The sequence below is a fragment of the Argentina silus genome, assembly GCF_951799395.1.
Source record: "Argentina silus genome assembly, chromosome: 15".
Lineage (NCBI taxonomy): Eukaryota > Metazoa > Chordata > Actinopteri > Argentiniformes > Argentinidae > Argentina > Argentina silus.
The window spans coordinates 12,419,499-12,440,550 of record NC_139669.1 but is presented as its reverse complement, the minus strand read 5'-3'; the positions used below and the strand labels follow the sequence as shown (position 1 = coordinate 12,440,550).

The window sequence follows — 21,052 nt, the reverse complement described above, 5'->3', positions numbered from 1 at the left end:
ACATGTTCAAAGGAGCAGCCAAATTAACGCTCCTCTGTAGCATAGTGGTTGTACTGACTACGAGATCTAGGTCACTCTGTATATGTGGCCCTACCTTCAGGGGTTAAGTTAATGGCTTTTTACTGTGGCCATACAGCTCAAAGTGCCCTATCTGAACAGCATAGGGCACCTATAATGGACTGTACTAAAATATTTGTAGATCATTTCAACTCATTTCTGGTACCAGTCTAGTCTTTATTAGTGGGGCCTTAATAAATGTTGATGGCTTTTTACTGTGGCCATACATCTTAAAGTGCCCTATTTGGACTGCATAGGGCACCTATAATGGACTGTACAGAGATATTTGTAGATAATTTCAACTCGTCTCTGGTACTGGTCTACTTGGCAACACTTCTGGAATGAGGATCAAGTGAGTTTGAGTCTAAAGCGGTGTCTTACCAAATGTTGATGTTTTTACTGTTGCCATACAGCCATACAGTTGCCAAGTGCCCTATTTGGAAAGAAAAATATGTATGTACAGCCGTCCATCATAGGTGCCCTAGCAGCTATACACATGAGTGTCATGACTGAAGTGAAGTCTACTTTTTAAATAAGAAAAGAGATCGAAACGGACACTGTCTGCAACACTGCAGTTGGTGCAATGAGAACCTGGTTGGGGCCAATGTTCTATTTAGACATTAGGTGGCCCGGTGGACTGTATAGGCATCTACAAAGTAAATTATGTCTTTGACATGTAGTATAATAACTACATCACAGGTGAATCGTGTGGAAAGGTGTTTGTCTGTATTTTGTTTCGATAAACCTGTGACATGCAACAGGATAACGGACCGCACCACCATCTGCGACCTCTGGCGCTTAGAAAACCTTCAAATTATGTTCCTAATCTTCGCCCAACACCGACTCATCGGGAACAAGCCATAATCTCAATCTCTGATTGGACGCACACCCCACCTGAGGGTGAACAGCCTAGTTCCGGGATTCCTATGTTGGCCTAGCAAGCTAACTAGTCTCGGGACCGAAAAGAAACACACTGAAATATTAAGGACTATTGCTATTGGAACACCTGTCCTTTACCCCAGGTATGCATTCTTTTCATCATCTTCTGCCATCCCCAGGTTACGGACAAATTATGGTCAAGCAATGAACCGAACACGACCGGTCTTCGGTTAAGACAAAGTTCCATTGCTAGCCGAGCTAGCTAGAAGTTAGCTTGCTTAATAGTGCATCATTGGAGTTTCTGGTGGTAGTGGTGGTATGGGAACAGTTTCCCATAGCTGGCTAGCCAGCTAGAATTTCTGAAGTATAAATAGTCAAGCAGAAAATACATGATTAGTCGTTCTTGCTGTTGTTTTGGCCACAGACATCTACAAATTGACTCACCATGCAAGGTAACGTTAGCCAGTACACCAGCTAGCTTGTTGGATTGCTAGCTACTGCATCTCCTCCAGTCCTGCCGGCTACATCGATGGAGCATCTAATCTGATAGTTAGATAGCATCATAACATGTATGCAACATAGTTGTATTTTCCACTAACTGTCAGGCATGTCACTGTCAGTATTAGGAAACTGGATCAATTGGGTGTTTGGTCACTCTAACGTTAATACAATGACATGACAGCAGTGTAGTAGTACAACTGAGAGATTTCTGGATTAACGTCCATAAACTCGGGGGATTTAAATTACAGTCTGGTGGATAGAGATGATTAGTCGTCTGCTAACAGTGGGTCACACGCCCTCAATTGTCGTGCTGCACTGTCCCGTGTTATCAACCCTCATCAGGTATTCTTTGACATGTAAGGCTAATATTTGTTGCTAAATTGTAGGTGCTTTTCACATATTGTAGACAGACAGTCTTTGTAGTGAGGTCACTGAGTCATAAAGTGTGTAGAGTTAGTAGGTTGTGGAAGGGTGTGTCCAAACTCCCTGGTTTCATGATTACTCATGATGATCTGTTTTACCTCCTCAGGCAATGTGCTGTGTGTGTGGATAAGAATGTGCTCTGTACTTGATTTAAAATGAACACTTGCAGCTGGAATGACCTCAAGATGGAAGGTTTATTTGCCCATTTTCCCTTCGTAATTTCTGCAGACTTTCAGGTGTTTCCTGTCTTTGAGCTTTGGCGTAGATAGAGGCAGTGTGATAAACAAAACAGGTTTCAATTGCTCTAGTCTCGTAGGATCAGGCGAGAGATTATTACTTTTTGGGAGTGTGTGTGAACCAAAGGGAGAGAGAGAGAGAGAGTCACCCTCTTCCTGGTTAGTCAGTGTTGTGAAATAAAAATGAGGTTGTGGAGAAGAAAACGGTCAGGTTTCAACACACACGACCTGCCACTCCTTCCACATACAGAACTCTGGTGTGCCAAGGAGATATTATTTAAGTACCTCGTCAAAGACATGTTTGTGGGGTCATTTATGTAAGTGTTGATTGTGTGTGATGGTTATTATATGTGTAAATTGCTAATGTTTATAGTTTGTGTTGCTCTTGTTTATTGAATCTGGTAGTTGAATTTTGCACTCTGTTTCTCTTTCTTTCAGGCCTCTGCTTGCCCTCATGAACGATAACAGTTGGTGAAAAGACTGGAGGGAAAAAGAAGAGGACTTACGTTTGTCCATGTCATCTCTTCACTGTGTGTTTGGCTCCACTTGAAAGGCGTCATGGGAAAGCGGGCATGTGGACAATGGTTTTGGAGGTGGCCCAACTCAGTGCAGAGATACCATGGAGAAACAGACGTGGGCTTTGTTTGGGATGAGTTGATCGCACTCATACTTCACCAGAAAGATTGATGCAAACTGCTGATTTGATTGGTCCAACAATCCGATTCTTCTGTTTGAAGCAATTGATATGAACTCTCTGTTTTATGGACATGGCTTTCGTGATAAGCTTTACTTTTTGAAAAGCTGCAGGTGGACTTATATTTGCAGGGCAGCTTCAAGATGTCACGTTTAGATTTTTTTCACCTCAATCGCTAATTCCTTAAAAGAACATAGACCCTGAACTCTTTTCTGCACATGTTCGGTCTTTACACACACACACACACACACACACCCTCATTGCAGCCACACACACTCTCACATTCTCAGTGCCTAGATTCACCTTGTTCAAGCACAGAGTCCATCAGTTGGTCTGCTTGACACCCTGTCTTTCCAGCTCTCTTGCTCTCTAGTCAGTTCTTCCACTACCTCTTTAATTTCTGCCTCTGCACATGATGTTTCTCTGATAGAAGAGGGTTTCAGACTAACTGCTGCTGAGTAGTGATACATGTAGGCCTAGATGTATGATGATGGTTGTGAAGAAATGGCTTATGGTGTCGACATAAAAGCGGTTGAGTCAGAACTGTTTAGATTTATTTATATTATTGCACCAAATATTATTCAAGCCATAATAGATATTTATAAAAGAAGCCACAGTTATTTTTGTATCATAGAATTATTTTAGTTTTTTTTTTTTACATTTTATATTCAAATTATATTGGCAAAATATATATCTGCAACAATCTACACACATGCAAAAGAGGTGTAGATTGCGATAAAACAAAGATTTTAACTAGTTTTAGTGGTTGAAGACCACGAAACCTGGCAAGCCTTTATTATTAAGATGTTTTCCTCAAATTGCTGCTCTTTGTGATAGTACTATAACCCTTCCTATCTACAATCATGCCCCCTCAACCCACGCTGACACTAAGGTCCTTACTCTGACCTCTCGCAACACCCTTTAGTTTAGCTATACCCCATTATTTGTCTACCTCTTTCTCTCTATCTCCGATGCCGGGGTTCAGTAGCGGGGGGGTTGGGGGGGGGGTGGGCGGCGCCTCCTCCCCTCCCCGTCCGTTCCGCCCCAGCCGATATGTCCCAGTCTCCGCAGCAACCACCTTCCTGGTCGGATCCACCACACTCTTTTTCTGCTTCACGTGAGTAACATGAGTCACACACTGTGACAGAAACCTGCACAGTCACACCATAACAAACCACGTGGACTTACAACAATGTTTGCAATGTCACTGAAATTAATCTCTCTCTCTCTCTCTCTCTCTCTCCAGGTGTCCTTGGTTGTCGGAGTATTTTTCCTCCGCCATTCCCATCTATATCGCTGTGGTCTTCCTCTTCACCCTCGCTAACTTCTGCATGGCCACTTTCATGGACCCGGGGGTCTTTCCCAGAGGTAGAGTGTGGGTGTGTGTGGGTGTGTGTGGGTGTGTGTTAATGAGAGAAGGAACTCTGAGTATCCGCAATAGTGTAATGCACACTGTAAAGCGCTCTCTCCGTTTAACCAAAGTCTACACAGTGTGTGTCACTAAAGTTGAAAGTGTCAGTGTGTCTGAACGTGTGTGTGTTTGTGTGTTTGATTGTAGCGGAGGAGGATGAGGATAAAGAGGATGATTTCCGCGCTCCGCTCTATAAGACGGTGGAGATCAGGGGGATTCAGGTGCGGATGAAGTGGTGCTCCACCTGCCGCTTCTACAGACCGCCTCGCTGCTCACACTGCTCCGTGTGTGACAACTGTGTGGAGGTACTGACAGGCACACACACACACACACACACACACACACACACACACAAACAAACAAACATATCTTCTCTCCAAACCTTTAAACAGGTCATTTCTTTTACAGTCCTCTCTGATCACAGATCAGACAGAAAACATCAGAGACTATGTCAGCGAGGTTTTGAGCTTTTGAGCTTTTTGTGTGTGACCCGGCAGGACTTTGACCACCACTGCCCCTGGGTGAACAACTGCATCGGGCGCAGAAACTACCGCCACTTCTTCCTGTTCCTGTTGTCCCTGACGATGCACATCGTCAACGTGTTCGGCTTCGGCCTGGTCTACGTCCTCCACCACCGACACCAGCTAGACACAGCACACTCCGCTGTGACGTATCCTTCCGTGCGCACACACGTATTCTCTCTCTCTCTCAGACAGACAGACAGACGGCTCTCTTACTCACCCACATGCACCAACATGCACACAGTTGCCTCATGCTGGTTTTTCGTCTGGCTCCTTGACTCTGTTGCACCAGCATGGCTGTGATGTGTGTTGCCGGTCTCTTCTTCATCCCAGTAGCAGGTCTTACTGGTTTCCACATGGTACTGGTAGCTCGGGGTAGGACAACAAACGAACAGGTTAGTGTGTCTGTCGAGATGTGCTGTGTTGCTCTGTGTGTAGCTATGTGTGTGTGTGTATTAGCTGGCTTTGGAAGACTGATGGAAAAGTATGGTGCATGTACATTAACCCTCTCTCTGTCTCTCTATCTCTGTCTCTCTATCTCTGTCTCTCTCTCTAGGTTACAGGGAAGTTTAGGGGCGGAGTTAACCCTTTCACAAACGGCTGCTCGAGAAACATCTCGCATGTGCTCTGTAGCTCCCAGGCTCCCAGGTCAGTCTGTCCTCTAGCCCTCTCACTTCCCTCTGCTACGGCAGCCAATGGCTGAACCAAAGCCTTGTGTGGAAAGAAGTCAGTGTCACCTTTAGTGTTTGTGTAATTAACTCCAGTTGACGCATGTCATTTATGAAAAACAATGTCCAGAGGGATTTCGGCGCTTCAGGGTAATCATTGTTGTTTGTGACACTCTCTCTCTCTCTCTCTTAGGTACGTGGGCAGGTGGCGAGGACCTCAGACAGTGGAGATGCAGCCTCCCTTCCTCCGCCCGCCACTCTCCGAGGCACAGCTTGAGGCCAAAGTCCTGGACAACGGCATCCAGAACGACCGCCATAGCACCAGGGTACACTCACTCACTCACTCACTCACTCACTCACTCACTCACTCTCACTCACTCTGAGGCATTCGCACACAAATACATCTACACTTACTTTTCAACTAAACAAGTCCCTCTCTCTCAATGAATGTATTTTTTCTTGTCCTTTTTCTTGGCAGTCTAAGGACAGTTTAGACCAGATGGAGAGTCAATCAGCGGATGCAGAGCCTCCACCTCCTCCCAAGCCTGAGGGCCGCTACCCTGGCCTGCCCTGCGCTGACACAGAGGGTGAACACACACACACGCACACACACACACACATACACACACACACACACACACGGTACCTCAATCCAACACAGACCGCTCTATCTTGTTTTTTTAATGCTGTTAATTTGGTTTCCCCCACTTAGAGAGCAGCTTGTTGACAGAGGCTCCACCCACTCCCAATATGTACAAGTACCGGCCGACTTACAGCAGCCCAGGGAGGAACCACACTGCTCTGACACACCCAAACAAGGTACACACACACACACACACACACACACACACACACACAGAGGTAGCTATATAATCCTTACATAGTCAAACCTGCATAGTTCAGACCAAGAGAAGACTGGTACTGTATAGGGGCCTGTAAGAGGTTTGTAAGAGGTTTGCGGCAGACCATTGGGTAAAGGTTCTGTCCCCCTCTTACTCTACTTTGTGGTTAACTCCATCCCCCCTCTTTTTTTCACTTTTAATTGAACACTCAGTGGCCATCGGTTGATCAGTAAGTCCCAGGTAGTGTCACTCTCTGTGTGCGTGTGTCCATTTCTCTGCGTTTTTGTGTTTGTGTGAGTCAATGACTTTCCTTTTTCCTGATTCTGCATTTGACCGGAATGTATGTCTTTCTGTGGACATGTCTGTTTGTACACAGCTCTAGTGCTCTGTATTTGTCCAAGGTCAGTTGTTTTGGTAGTGTGATGATTTATTAGAACCCCGTCAACCTACTGCCCCCCCCCTCTCTCCCTCTGTGTAGAAATGCTAGACCTTTTATGTTAAGTTTGTGGTTTGAGCCTCTTCACAAAGTTATCCCTCCTTTAACATGCTCTACATTCTCCTCTCTTTTCGTTGTTCCCTTCTCTCCCTACCTTCCACCTCTCTCTCTCTCCCTCCCCCCCTCTTGTCTCTCTCCTTTCCTTCAGATGATTCGTGGGGACAGTCTGGACTCTTCCTCCATCCTCCATTCGAGCCGGCAGCTCAGCTATCGCTCAGAAACCAACAGCCTGGACGGGGGGCCGGGAGGAGTTGTGGGGGCGCGCAGAGGGGGAGGGGAGAGGGGCGAGGGCCCCGGGGGTTCCAGTGGGACGGGGGGCGTCTCGGGTGGTATCTCGGGTTACTCCCTGGGGGGGCGGTCATACACCTCCTACCCCTCCTCGCTGGTCCTGTCTGCCGGTGGCTCCCGCTCCTCCAGCCTGCGCTCTGCCCACACGGCCCACAATGCCCTGAGTACGCTCCAATCAGAAGGCACCACTGACACCAGCTACAAAAGCCTGGCCAATCAGACCCCACGGAATGGCAGCTTGTCGTATGACAGCCTGTTGACGCCGTCAGAGAGCCCCGAGTTTGAGTCGGCCGCGCACGAGCTGTCCCCCCATAAGCCCCACGCCCCGGCGGCGTTTCCCCTGGTGACAGCCGCCCGGGAGACAGCACCCCTGCAAGGCTACACGTCGCCCTTCCTCTCGGCTCAGATCGCCCAGCAGAGGGAAGGGCAGCTGCTCCAGGGCTCTGTGTCTTTCTCCTCCCCCCACAGAGCGTACCTGCGCGCCGTCAGCCCCCCTCCTCCAACTTCTCCCCCCGCACACGCTGCACCCCCTGAAGCCCAGCACCTCCTCCTGCAGCAGGACCCCCGGCCACCACGCGCCTCCTTTCGGCCATCTCCTCTATCTGACCAACCCTCCCAGCCCAACCCCTTGTCCCCCCGCGCCCGCTCCCTAGAACCCCCTCCTGTGTCCCCCCCACCCCGTGGCCCCTCTCTAGGGAAGTCCCTCTCATACACTGGGGAGGCGGGGCACCAGCACAAGGCTCGACCAGTGGGAGTAGGTGGTTCGCCGGGAGGGGGCAGAGTCGGAGGGACACAGGCTCCACAGTGAGTAGACATCTGAGCCTCAGCCTGCCACTCTTCCTCCTCTTCCCTGATCTGTGTCAGCCCTCTTCTTCCCTGATCTGTGTGAGTCTTCCTTTTCCTCCTTGATTTCAGTGAGTTTCTGCTTGTAAGACCGTGTGCCTGTGTTTGTCTAAGGTACAAGGGGCTTCAATTTGCTTTTAAACAGTGGCATGCAGCTCAAAACCCATGTGGAAAGTTTCACCCCAGGAGTGTTCAGGAGTAGGCAAATGAGCCATTCCATGCTCAATAATTAACACAAGTGAAAATAGACACTTTCAATGCTCCGTAAGTAATACGACAGTGAGCCGGTTTTTCTTGTTTTGGCTCTATACTCCAAAAGTTTCAATTAAAAATAAAACAACAAACAATTACTATGAGGTATAAGTAGCAGTGATTCTAAGCTGTGTCCTCCGCCTCGACGCAAACCGAAACTTTGTTGAACGAAATTACCAAGTGTGCATCACACTTTTTAGAGGAAACAAATTGGAGCCCAAGTTGTTTTAGTATGTTTAAGAACTGTTATGTTTGTGCTGGACAAAAGTATTAATTGGGTGTCGTTTCTGGAGTTTGTTTATTCATTGTAGAGGTACGTAAGTATGTCTTAGGAGTGTGTTTGTGTTTTTGCATGAGTAATAGCAAGATGCTGTCTCTCTCTGTTCTGTGGCCTTTTCCTCCCCTCCAATGATGCCTTATGACTTAACAAATAGATTACAGTCTGTTTTATATGAATCAAATCTACTCACCTCTTCTCTCTCACTCCCCCCCCCCCTCTTTCACCCCTGTCTCCATCCTTAACCCCTTCCCCTTTTCCTGCCGGCTGTCTGATCAGATCCACGTCTCGCCCAGGCTTGGCCAATCACAGCACATCCAAACCAGGGGGCGGGGTGAAGAAGGTGACTGGTGTCGGAGGGACCACTTATGAGATATCAGTTTGAGTGACAGACATCTGCCCCAACTGATGATGGAAAGAAGATTGTTCCACTGGTTATTTTCTGATTTCTTCACTCTGAGGAGACACACACACACACACACACACACACACTGGACTCCCCCGGTCCTCATGGAATAGAAGTGTGTGGCTGACTGGTACTCAGAGTACAAGGCTTTGACCATTTCTTATCTTTATAATGCCACGGACCATGTTCATGCTGGATCAAATAGAGAGGTGGAAGTGGAACTCAGAATGTTGATCAGTGACTTAATGGAACAGCTTCCTCCATAGACTGGATGCCATGTGAGCCATGGACTGGGTGACATGGCTGTCTTCACAATTGGGTACAAAACTCTATATAACCTATATCTATACAAAGATTTGTTTTTGGTACATTAGCATATGAAGACTTTATACAATGAAATCCCAAAAGGAAGGATGGCTTTGATCCTCTCCCATCATCTCGATGGACCAATCAACAATCTACAGTCGAGTCACTAACGAGGGGGACACTGCAGCCATTATGACTGGGCAGAGATGATCTCTCAACCCCAACACAGTTTAGTTTTAATTTTATAAATCTTTTTTTTATATATATATATACACAATGCTGCTTGAAAGTTTGTGAACCCTACAGGGATGGTCATTATTTTTGTATGAAATATTAAAATTAAGTTATAAAATCTTTATCTAAACCCCAATTCGTAGTAAAGACAATCCAAATAAAGGACACAAACAAAACAAAAAAGTGAAAGTGGTTTATTTAACAAAAACTCGAAATGATAAAAGATTTTATGTGTGCAAAAATGTGAACCTCTTCAGTCAATAGCCTCCATTAGCAGCGATAACTTCGAGTAAACGTCTCGTATAGTCTAGCATGAACTGCCTGCTTCAGGTCCTGCCACAGCATCTCAATTGGATTTAGGTCAGAGCTTTGACTTAACCAATTCAAAACACAAATCTTCTTTCTCCTGAGCCATTCTTTGGTAGATTTGCTTGAATGCTTTGGGTCGTTGTCTTGTTGGAAGACCCATTTTCAGCCCAGCTTTAGCTCCTTGACTGACGGCTTGACGTTCTGTTCAAGAATCTCCTGGTGTACCTCAGAATTCAGGGTTCCCTTAATGATGTGGAGTCGTCCAGGTCCAGAGGAGGAAAAGCAGCCCCAGGTCTTGACATTTCCACCACCATGCTTGACTGTTGGGATAAGGTTATTTTGGTGGTAGGCAGTGTTTGGTTTTTGCCAAACATAGTGGTTTTGATTGTGACCAAAAAGGTCAATTTTGGACTCATCTGTCTGGAGAACGGACTTCCAGAAACCTTCAGGCTTGTCCAGGTGGTCTCTGGCAAAGTTAAAACGGGCAGTTTGTTTCTTTTTTTACAGACTTCTTCCTAGCAACCCTCCCATGAATGCCATTTCGATTCAGTGGTCTTCTTATTGTTGAGGCATGCACAGTTACCTGAGATACAGCAAGGGAAGTCTGCAAATCTCTAGATGTTATGTTTGGGTTGGCTTTTACCCTTCTTATTTTTCTTGGGGATATTTTGGAAGGGCGTCCACTTCTAGGCCGAGTTGCTGTCATGTTAAATGCTCTCCATTTGTAAATGATTTACCTCACAGTGGACTGATAGAGCTCAAAACTTGTTGAGATGATTTTATAGCGTTCTCCAGACTGATGTGCTCTCACTAGCCTCTTCCTGATGTCCTCTGACATCTCCTTTCCTCTTTGCATGGTGTGTTTTGCAACAGAGCAGGTTTCTTATCTCTCTTTATCAGAGTCCCACCCAAACTCTTTCTGAAAGATCTCTCCTTTGATTGGTTCATTTGATACCCAATTATTTACCCACCTGATTCTACTTACCTACTTTGATTTAACCAATGCAACTTGGGGTTCACTTATTTTTGCACCTGCACTAATTTCTTTATAATTAAAATTTTCTACTACACGCATGATTTCTTCTAAACCAACATATGGAATTGGTAAATATAAACCTGTCATGTCAGATAAAAAAGACTGGTTCTGATTAAATAAAGATTTCATGGTAAAAACTGAAAAAAATCTATAATTGCACAAGGGGTTTACATACTTTCAAGCAGCACTGTGTATATGTGTTTTTATATATATATATATATATATATATATATATATATATATATATACACACACACACACATATATACATATATATTAGTTTTATATCAATGTATAAATAATTATTGAGTCAGGTAACGAAGACAAGTAATGATGATAGAGGCGTATTTTCAATGTGTAATTCTTCATGAGAGCGAGTTGGCGCAATCGTTTTGTTTGATGGCTGCATCAGCCAGTCACAGATCTTGCTGGAATTCTCATCCAAAGAGAATGGTGATCCTCTCATTAACAGCTGAAGTGGCAAATGGGGAGCTTGAGAACCACAAAGAAATTCTGATCATCATAATTGCAGCACAAGCCTCTTTGTGGAATGTACGCTACTAATGTTTATTATGAATACATTATGCAAATTTTCTGTTTGTAGCTTTAAATGATTGTCCGTCCTTTTTGGTGTTTGCAATGTTTTGTCTGTCAATCAAATGCTAGAAAACCTTATACCTGGAAGGCCAGCCAAATAGGGTCAAGATGGGAAGGGCTTATTTATTTCACCAGGGGTGTGTTCAAAATGCAGTTACAAAACGTTACAAAACATAATAATGGTGCTGTTTTTAGTTAAGAATGTTGGTTTCAACAGAGAACGAGAGAATTTGATTATTTTTTATAGTACATTTTTATTTAGGCAAGGAGTTTCCATGTACTGAAAACGTTCTGTTATTGACTGTTTTATTAATCACCGTTTATGTTTTGAAACAGTTGTTCACTCAAAATAACTATGCATTTTGAATACACCCCTGACAGGAAAACCTTTTAGTTCTAGACTCAATTCTAAACCAATCACCACATCCTAGCCGTAGTGCCTTGTTCATACATTGTAATGTATTTGGACAATTCCAACACATTACATTTTTGAGTGTTAAATTCTTGGGGGGGGAGGGGTTATTGTTCTCCAAAATACTAAAAGCTAAAAGTTGGCTGTGACTTATGTTTGTGGTATTTAAGAGCCGTGTCGAGGACAAGGTGACGGGTGTAGGGATTGGTTTGCAATTGAGGACTGTTTTGATTGGTTTTTGCCTTTTTAGTTTGTTTTTTTACAGTTTATATTTGTTTACAGTATTCTGAAAACTACATCCAGAATTATTTTCTATTTCTTTGTTCTGTTAAAATTCTGGCCTCTATTTCTTCATCAGCTTTTTTTTTATGTGTTATGATAACATATAAATATGGTACAGTTAACTTTTTGCCCACAAGTAGGTTCAGAAAGGCGAGGGTGTGTGTCAGTTGTGTGAGTTTGTGGTTGAGAGATGGTGGCCCACTAAGAAGTTGGAATGTCAAAGCTAGCTGAATGTAGCACGTTTTTTTGTTTGAGGAGTACATGTTTGAAGTACGCACCTGTCGAATAAAGCAGTTGTGTGGCTGGAGTTTGCTCTCCCTCGCTGTGTCTCGGTGTGCATGTGATTCTGTATGTTGTTTTGAAAGCATATCTGGTGTGTATATGTGAGAATATCCTTGTGGAATGCACACCTGGTTGACGTGTGATTAAAAACAAATTAAGCATCATAAGCGTTAATGGCACAAGCACTCATCATAGACAGAGATGGAGAGAGTCGGTGGTACTTTCTCCTGGTGGGGAAGGGGGCCGTTGAACAACTGCATACTGTATGTGAATTATTGAGAACTGCTATTGTTGGCTGTGATGAATGGAAAGAGTTTCACAAATATCTGTAATGAATATGTAAAAGACATTTCCAAAATGGCCTTATGAAGAATTTTTAAAGATGTCTTCTCAGAATAAAAGGTCAAGCTGGTGGAAAAAATTGTTGTCCTTTTTTTAAGTCAAAGACTGATCTTTAAAAATGCCTCTAATTATCTATTGACATTGAGTGATGTATGTACTTAAAATAAAAGCTTAGGAGGATAGAGTCAAAGTATTGGAGTCACAGCTTTGAAAAGTTGTATTTATTTCACCTTTACCATAACAGTCAGTGTTTTCCTTTTGTTGTTGACAACGTCTAATAAGGCAACAGAACATTAAAAATAGGTAAATACACACGAAACAAGACTGTGACAGTGGATGAATGAGTGAAACAACAGTGTTTCATGGGGTTAATAGGACTGAAGAGGTACTGTACAATTATTACAGAGGTACTAGTAAACAAATTGAACACAAAAGGCATTTCCACATAAATAACTTGAGGCATCAATAAGTGGGACGGTAAGATATTTCAAACTCAGTTAAGATGACTCATTTGTTTGCATCACTCACAAGCATTATACAAATATGGCTGCTTTGTCAGAGCCACTAATTCAGAGCAGGGACTGCACAGATCTGTACCTAATCTGCATGGTCTTATTGTAGAACCAATGATAATAAAAAAAATAAAAAAAACGTGTATCCACATAATGTGAGGATCAGTGAATGGTGCAGCTGAGAGATATCCTGTTCCTGCTCGCTTTTGGTGTATGTTGCCTATCAGTACAGATCTAGGATCAGTTTACCTTCCCCATCACTGGTCTTTCTTGCTCTCCAGCTGCTCCTCTGGGTTGTGGGGTTCGGGCTGAGGCTCTTCACTGTTCTCATCTGGCAGTGAGGGGTTCTGCTCCTCGTTTTTCTCTCCCCTGCCCTTATTGAGCTTCTTGGACTTCTGGAACAGCTCATTCAGGTTGAATTCACGGATGATGTTCTCCTAGAAGTGAAGGGTGTGCGTGAGTAAGCACACTGCACTCAAACACACACACACACAGCCAACTCAACCCCGTATAAAACACACCTCGTTGAAGGTCCAGGAGACAGCTCGACTCATATTGTCCACCATTGGACGTCTCATGACCTCCCGCCCTCCCTGGAAAAGGGCCAATGTGGGCATCTGCCTGGCCAAGGGGGAGGTGCTAACTCTGTACCTGCAGAGAAAGAGGTGGTCAGTCAGCACACGGCAGAACTGTTATCAAGCTACAGTACCTAAATATAATGAAATGATTGCCTTCCCAAGACTTACCTCTGAGCCACCTCTCCATAGCGGCCCACGTCTACCTTTCCAAACCGGAGTCCAGCACAGTTATATCTGCATCACAATGGATGGGAACAAAAGACAGCCATATTTAGGGAATACAGAGAGAGAAAGACAGAGAGAGATAAAAAGAAAGTTGTATCTCTTACTTGAGTGAGAGGTCGGCATAGACAGGGGCAAATGACTGGCATTCAGAAGACCAGTTGGCATAGAACTCAACAATCCATGTAATGCGAATATCCTTCTGCAACTCCTCCTAGGTCAGATTGGATTAGAACAGTTCAGATTAGCAGCCCAATTACATCTCTAACATCTAAAATTGGTAAAATGGTAATGATCAGGTTACAATCTTGCCTAACTGGATCTTATGTTTTAGCTGCATCAACAGCCTATGGCCTTGATTGGTCTTCATCAATTTTAAACCTCTGGGGTTGTCACACCTGAAGTCTATGTTCTTAGACTGTCACACTTACGTCTATGTTCTTGTCACTGAAGTACTTGATGTACTCTGGGCCCATGTAGAGAGGCGGTTTGGAGGTCATGACGAATGCTGGGATAGGACAAATAGTGTTCATTTCTACAGTGCCCTGTGTAAGTAATGGGACAGTGAAGCATTTGTTCTTCTTTTGGCTTTATGCTCCAAAAGTTTGGATTTGAAAACAAACAATTATGAGGTTAATGTAGAGATTCTCATCTTCTATTGGATAGTATTTGTGTACATAATGGTTTCACCATTTAGAAATGACAACACTTTGTTATACATAGTCCCCCTATTTCAGGTCACCAATTGGCTTAGTACTTCGTGCTTGGTGTGAGTATGTGCACAAATGGAGTGAAAATGTGTCAACAAGTTGCTGTTTCTCCTCCTTACCGCAGCATTGAAAGGATTGAAAGATTTAAACAAATATGAATGGTGATGGATGTAGCTGCTCACCAACACACAGGACGAGGTAGAGGATGCCCAGTCGAATGTCCACCCTGAAGAAGAGGATGACATTGGCCACTTTACTGAAGAGGAAAAGGTTTCCTATGTGCTGCTCTAAGGTGACTGGGAAACAGAGACAGAGAGAGAGTACTGTATTAAGTATCACCAATCCTGCAACGGTTTTCTAGTGTTTACAAAACAGACAGGCTACTGACAGCAGCCAACAAGTTCTGAAAATATCAACATAGTTGCTTGGCAGTGAGAGAGACAGTGTGTGTGTGTGTGTGTGTGTGTGTGTGTGTGTGTGTGTGTGTGTGTGTGTGTGTGTGTGTGTGTCTGTGTCTGTGTCTGTGTCTGTGTCTGTGCCTGTTCTGCACTTACTGGCTCTCCTGTTCTTCATCATCACTATTGCACTAAGGAACATAAGGATCTCCACTTCTCTCTGTAAGAATGATAGAAGTATCCACATTACAACAGTCCCTACAATTACACAGTGCCAAATTTGGTGCAAGTGCGCTGCAACTCTACCCCTAATACTGACCCAGTCAAAGTCGCACGAGTTCCCGTCGTCCCGTTGCGACGCAAGGTGTTCACATAATCCTGGAGCCTTCCGAACTACGATAAATGCGACAGACATGAGGACAGAAGAGATGTAATAAGGCTTTAATAGCCATTTGTAAATTTGTGGTAAGTGGTAAAACACAGCAAAAAGTCCTGTGATCACACCCATGTTCCCACAGGCAACAGTGAGGAGAAGAGAGAGAGAGTTGAGGAAAGTGACAGCTGAAGTGTGTGTGTGTGGGGGCGGGGGGGCGGGGGGTGGCGCTCAGTGTGAATGAATGTGACACATGGCATCGGACTGCGCCTGCGCATAATCGACAGCCACAAAGCAACGGTAAAACGCGGAAAACTGTTTCAATGTGAACCCGTTGGTACTCCGTAGCAAGACTTTGGCGGGTCTAGTAAACCTACTCAAAACATGGAGGAAAGCGGAGAAGCGAGGAACACGGAGACTACCGAGAAGATTTCTAACGAAGCAAACGTTGAGAATCAGACTAGTAAAGCCACAAGAGATGTTTCGTCCACGTCTGAAGGCAGTGGAATTGACTCACACCGGTCAGACGGAACCGGACCTCGAAGGAACAACAGGCTACTGCTGTTCAACAAAGTTATGGAAAAGAGCTTGCAGAAGTTTATAGCCGATGCCAGGTAAGTGGAAGTAAACGTGCTTGGGGAACCTTTCTAACATTAGTCTGGCCATATAATAGCATGTGGACTAGAGTAGGTGCACCTTTTGAAAGCTAAGGTGTCTGAATATGTCACTGTCAGTTTTCAGAGATTTGCCCGTACCTTCCATCCATTCTACAAGAAGAACCCACAAGTTACCGAGAACATTCACAAGCAGTTCATAGAAGACCTGCAGAGGACTATTCAGGTTGGACAGATTCAAGCAACTTTCAAGCAACTCAAGTTTAAACGAGTGATAGGAATCTGCTTTTTTCTTAAACGTGTGTGTGTGTGTGTGTGTGTGTGTGTGTGTGTGTGTGTGTGTGTGTGTGTGTGTGTGTGTGTGTGTGTGTGTGTGTGTGTGTGTGTGTGTGTGTGTGTGTGCGTTCAAATGCCATGTGACATGTCTACAGGACGACATCAACAAACTGATCGAAGAGGGAGAGCTCCAGTGCAAGCTGGATGAGCTGGACAAACTAGAAGGGAGTGCCATGGGCAGCTCAGACCCAGCATGGTCAGTCACTCTCTTAGTCTCTGTCCCGTATTTCCCTGTCTTTTCCCTCCCTGATTTGAATGAACTGAACAGGTGAAAGCTAGAACTTGGTAGGCAATGGCAACCAGTAAAACAGGTGAAATCAATATGCTGGATGCCTACTGGGCATTTACTTTCACCTGTTCTGTGTGTATCAGATCAGTGCACTTATAGGCAAGGAAACAATTGAGACATTTCACATGTTTGGTTCCCATCTACTGGCCTAAGTCAATGTTACCATTACTAGCTCCAAGAGCTGAATTTGGGGGCATCTTGGCTCTGCCTGTCATGTCTCACACTGGGTAGAGGTAACCCTGAATCAGATCCCGGATCAGCTAGCATTCCCCCAAACCCTACCATTTCTGTGGAAAACACAGAACTGATTTAGATCAGTCATCCTAACCTCCTCCTCAATTTCTTCCAGGCGTCCCAGCGGAGTGCCTGAGCAGGACCTGTGCAGTTTTGTGATGCCATACTACCAGAAGCAGGAGGCGTATCTGCGGAAGGAGCTAAAGACACTCCAGGGGGAGAATGCAGCACTGGCACAGAGGGTGCAGGCAGGCAGAGAGGGCATCGCTCAGACTGAGCAGCGTATCGCAGCAACAGTGGATGAGTGGAAGGTGAGCAAGAGGGACAGAATCATATTGCTACTCAATGAAGGGCATCGGTTAATGGTGGGGTTACCATACCCAGTGATCTGTATATGATATGAATGTGTCAATATGATTGTTAGTTTAGCATCAAGAATGAACAATTGGTCTGTGGATCTCTGCTGCGTCTGTTGTTATTTTACATTAATGCTGTTGCGACAAAAGGCATCATTCGTCTGGTTCTACTAAGATGTTCCTACTGAAGGAGTTATTCACTCCCTGTTACCAATGCATCTAAGAGTTTTTCACTGTCTCTCTCTCTGTGTTTCTCTCCCTGTACCTCTAGGCATCTGTCAGTGAATTCCAGACGCTTGCTTCCTCCCTCTGCCCACGTGACACTTTTGATGTTTAACCTGATGGTTGACCTTGTATATATTGACCTGTATATATTCACCGTACACACACCACACACACGCACGCACGCATCCACACATACAGAGTCACATGTCTGTTTTTTTCTTAAAATAAATTCCGAAATATTTCTCATTGTGTTGTGCACTTTTTTTCATTTGTGAATATTTTTAATTAAGCAAATATTAACGTTTTGCTATAGATTTTTCGTCTGTGTGTCCAAATGCCATTGGTGTATGCAGCCAATGTGTTTGTAATTTCAACAGCCGATTTATTCGTGGTACTACGGTATTTCGCCGATGAAAATATGCCACAAAGAGTCGTCAGTCAAGCGGTTGTTGTTGTCAGATGACGGTGGATACATGTGTACGAAACTAAACTTCTCACTGAAGATAAACAGTTTACTTAATATGTTAATGTATTACTCACGATAGATATGACGGAAATGTTTTCAACTCTCTTCGGGCAAAATGAAGCTCAGGGACCTCCCGGATCATCCTCTCTGGGTTTCGGACCAGGAAAGCCACCACCGCCTCTGCCGCAAAATCAAGTACCAATGGCGGCGCAGATGCCACCCCAGCTCGGGGATGAAGGGCCTGCACTACGCAAACCCGGAGCCATGAACGAACCATTTTATTTACTGCGAGAACTGCCTGGTAAAATACAAGTTGAAGTGTGGAACTGACTCCACGTTATGTATTTATTAAGCTCAAGTGGCGGTTTGCAACAGCTGTATTTATACGGCTTGCTTCCTAGGCTAGCTGCTATTTCTATAACAGCTTGCAATCGCTATAGTCAAGAGTGCCACTTGTAATGAGTAGAGTTAGTGGGCTGACGCATAGTAAACCATAATCTTTCCAAAAGTATCAAACGTATTGATAGTATCAATTATCTATTACTAACCGGAATATCTTGCATTTTTCAAGTAAGTCGCTTTATCACTCTTGAGGTTCACTTCCTATATTGGAGTCCACCTGTACCTGGCCATCATCATATTGTTGACCTTATTGACTGGTCAGTGTTTGTTGTCTTACAGTTGGGAACGAGCTGACGGGCAACACCAACCTCATCACCCACTATAACCTGGAGCACGCCTACAACAAGTTCTGTGGCAAGAAGGTGAAGGAGAAGCTAAGCAACTTCCTACCAGAGTTACCAGGTGAGTTACACACACACACACACACACACACACACACACACACACACACAGACAGACAGACAGAACGAACATTTACTACGTGTGTCTGTAAGTGAACTCTCTGGATTTGTTTAACAGGAGTGCCCTGTATTTGTCTCTCACTCACTTGCCTCCTCTCAATCTCTCCTCTTCTTGATTACATTCATCCTTTCCTACTCTCCCTCACCCTTTCCTACTCTCTATGTCTCTCCTGTGTCTGTAGGTATGATCGACTGCCCTGGGACCCAGGATGGCAGTTCGTTGCGGTCTCTGATAGAGAAGCCTCCGGTGTGCGGGAACTCCTTTAGCCCCCTGACCGGAGCACTCCTCACAGGCTTCAGACTGCACACCGGACCGGTACTGAACACTATCTGACCACACACACACACACACACACACACACGCACGCTGATGCAGTTGTATGTAGCTTTGCCTTTAAGCCCTCCTTACTTTACCTGAATTATTGTCCCCCACCCATGAAGTCGGAGAGGGGACTATGATTCAGTCTCTGTCCATTCGTATGTCCCAACCTTTTTCTCTGACACAACTGGGACCATTTTTAGGAAACTTGGTAAATGAAGGGTTTTGCCATACAGATGGAACATGTACGAAATTACACTGATTGGCCCAATTTTGACAACTACTGTGAAAGATGTGTCTTGCCGTTGAGATTGTTTAGAAGTTTCCAGGTGATGCAGATTCATCATTAAACACATCATAATAGGGTCCAAAGTGGAGAGCTAGAAGTGTAGCCTTATGCAATAGACCTATAGCCTAATACAATTGGGAATAATATTTTGAGAAATCAATGCAAAGCTGTAAGAAGCAAGACTGATAAACAGATTAAATAAGCACTACAGGTTCTGGTGACTTTTCTGGCTACGAATGCAGCTGTAGGACTGTAGCCTAATGCAGAATTTGGGAATAATATTGGGAATAATAGTCTGTTATGCAGCATAATTCAATACTAACACATGCCTATATCAATACGGAGTTGTGTAACCTAGGTTTATAGCCAGTCGCATTTGTAACCAAATAATTTGGCTGTGCAAATATTTTGTCTTAACCTATTGGTGAAATTTGTGTTGGAAGTAAAGGCGTCTATATGGCGAATATATTTTTTTCTCTTTGGTCACAGATGGTGATCGCACCAAGAGAAAAGCCCTCCTCCATGTGCACAACAGGGACACAGAGCACTGTAAAACAGAGACAACAAGCGTGTCTTAATAAAAAGTTTATGAATAACAAATCGCTCTCCTTTTATAGAGGGGAGCTACATCATTTGTGGGGGACAACATGTTTACTGTACACTTGTTTATTTAGTTTAGTCAATGTGTGTTTGTGTTCCAGCTACCGGAGCAGTACAGACTAATGCACATCCAGCCTCCAAAGAAGAAGAGCAAGCACAAGCACAAACACCACCGACCACAGGATCCCATACCACAAGGTTACACACACACACACACACACACACACACCGTACACACACGCACACACACACACATCCACACATACAGAGTCACACCACACACATCCACAGTCTATTTAATTCCACAAGATTAAAACATTTTTCTTTTTTTCTTTACAGAAACTCCCTCAGACTCTGACCCCAAGAAGAAGAAGAAAAAGAGGGATGACGACCCAGACCGCAAGAAGAAAAAGAAAGACAAGAAAAAGAAGAAGGTAGGATACTATCTGATTCCCCTTCTACCACCTGAACAAATATACTACTAACCTTTACCAGTCTGTGACCCCGTCAAACTGCCAAGCTGATGATTGTGACATGGCGTTCTGTTTGTGTGCCCTGATGTGGTGTTCTCTTCTCCTTTCAGAACCGTCACAGTCCGGACCACCCTGGCCTGGCTGGCTCTCAGCCCAACAGCAACAGCCTCAGATAGACCAGAGACAGAGACAATAGCTGTGTGTGTGAGTGAGTGAGTGAAATCGTATGTATGAGACAGACAAAAATGTGTGAGTGTTTCTTTAAAGTCAATGTGTAAGTGTATGCATGCGATCACGAGAGGCTTTGTGTGTGTGTGTGTGTGAGAGAGAGAGAGAGAGAGAGAAATAAGAAATGTTTGTGTTTGAAAGAGTGGCAGACTGGATGTGGGTGGGCATGATAGAGAACGATGTTACATTATACGGTCGACAGAAAACCAGATGATGTTATGAATGTGTCCCTTTTCCATTTTGTTGTGATATTCTCTGACCACACATTATATTCCAATAAACTTTGGTTATTATCGTCCATATTGCGTTGAACCTCTTTGATGCAAGAAAACCAGAATTGGATGAGAAGCTAGTTATGCTAGAGGTAGGGACAGAT

At 44.4% G+C, this 21,052-nt stretch overlaps 4 protein-coding genes across 4 annotated transcripts; 3 read left to right on the top strand and 1 right to left on the bottom strand.

The window, feature by feature from the left end:
* Window positions 1-964: 964 nt before the first annotated feature.
* LOC310816338 (palmitoyltransferase ZDHHC5-B-like) lies at window positions 965-12,297 on the top strand. Its single transcript, XM_083686482.1, has 12 exons — window positions 965-1,079; window positions 2,535-3,907; window positions 4,037-4,158; window positions 4,349-4,506; window positions 4,699-4,871; window positions 5,015-5,117; window positions 5,279-5,370; window positions 5,584-5,716; window positions 5,869-5,977; window positions 6,103-6,209; window positions 6,877-7,820; window positions 8,668-12,297. Exons 2-12 carry the CDS (start codon window positions 3,762-3,764, stop codon window positions 8,771-8,773), a joined length of 2,193 nt encoding a protein of 730 aa, XP_083542608.1. The 5' UTR covers window positions 965-1,079; window positions 2,535-3,761; the 3' UTR covers window positions 8,774-12,297.
* A 557-nt stretch (window positions 12,298-12,854) lies between these two features.
* On the bottom strand, window positions 12,855-15,519 carry tmx2a (thioredoxin-related transmembrane protein 2a; the record flags this gene model as incomplete). The annotated part of the gene is made up of 8 exons (XM_083686496.1): window positions 12,855-13,543; window positions 13,628-13,757; window positions 13,853-13,918; window positions 14,014-14,120; window positions 14,338-14,414; window positions 14,799-14,912; window positions 15,171-15,231; window positions 15,331-15,519. The coding sequence occupies 8 exons, from the start codon at window positions 15,517-15,519 to the stop codon at window positions 13,364-13,366; spliced, it is 924 nt and encodes a 307-aa protein (XP_083542622.1). The 3' UTR covers window positions 12,855-13,363.
* A 241-nt stretch (window positions 15,520-15,760) lies between these two features.
* Window positions 15,761-17,671, top strand: pmf1 (polyamine modulated factor 1). The gene is made up of 5 exons (XM_083686501.1): window positions 15,761-15,998; window positions 16,119-16,224; window positions 16,430-16,530; window positions 16,973-17,168; window positions 17,485-17,671. The coding sequence occupies exons 1-5, from the start codon at window positions 15,769-15,771 to the stop codon at window positions 17,548-17,550; spliced, it is 699 nt and encodes a 232-aa protein (XP_083542627.1). The 5' UTR covers window positions 15,761-15,768; the 3' UTR covers window positions 17,551-17,671.
* A 184-nt stretch (window positions 17,672-17,855) lies between these two features.
* On the top strand, window positions 17,856-20,976 carry med19a (mediator complex subunit 19a). The gene is made up of 6 exons (XM_083686500.1): window positions 17,856-18,205; window positions 18,586-18,708; window positions 18,950-19,083; window positions 20,077-20,173; window positions 20,315-20,409; window positions 20,559-20,976. Exons 1-6 carry the CDS (start codon window positions 17,986-17,988, stop codon window positions 20,622-20,624), a joined length of 735 nt encoding a protein of 244 aa, XP_083542626.1. The 5' UTR covers window positions 17,856-17,985; the 3' UTR covers window positions 20,625-20,976.
* The last annotated feature ends 76 nt before the right edge of the window (window positions 20,977-21,052 follow it).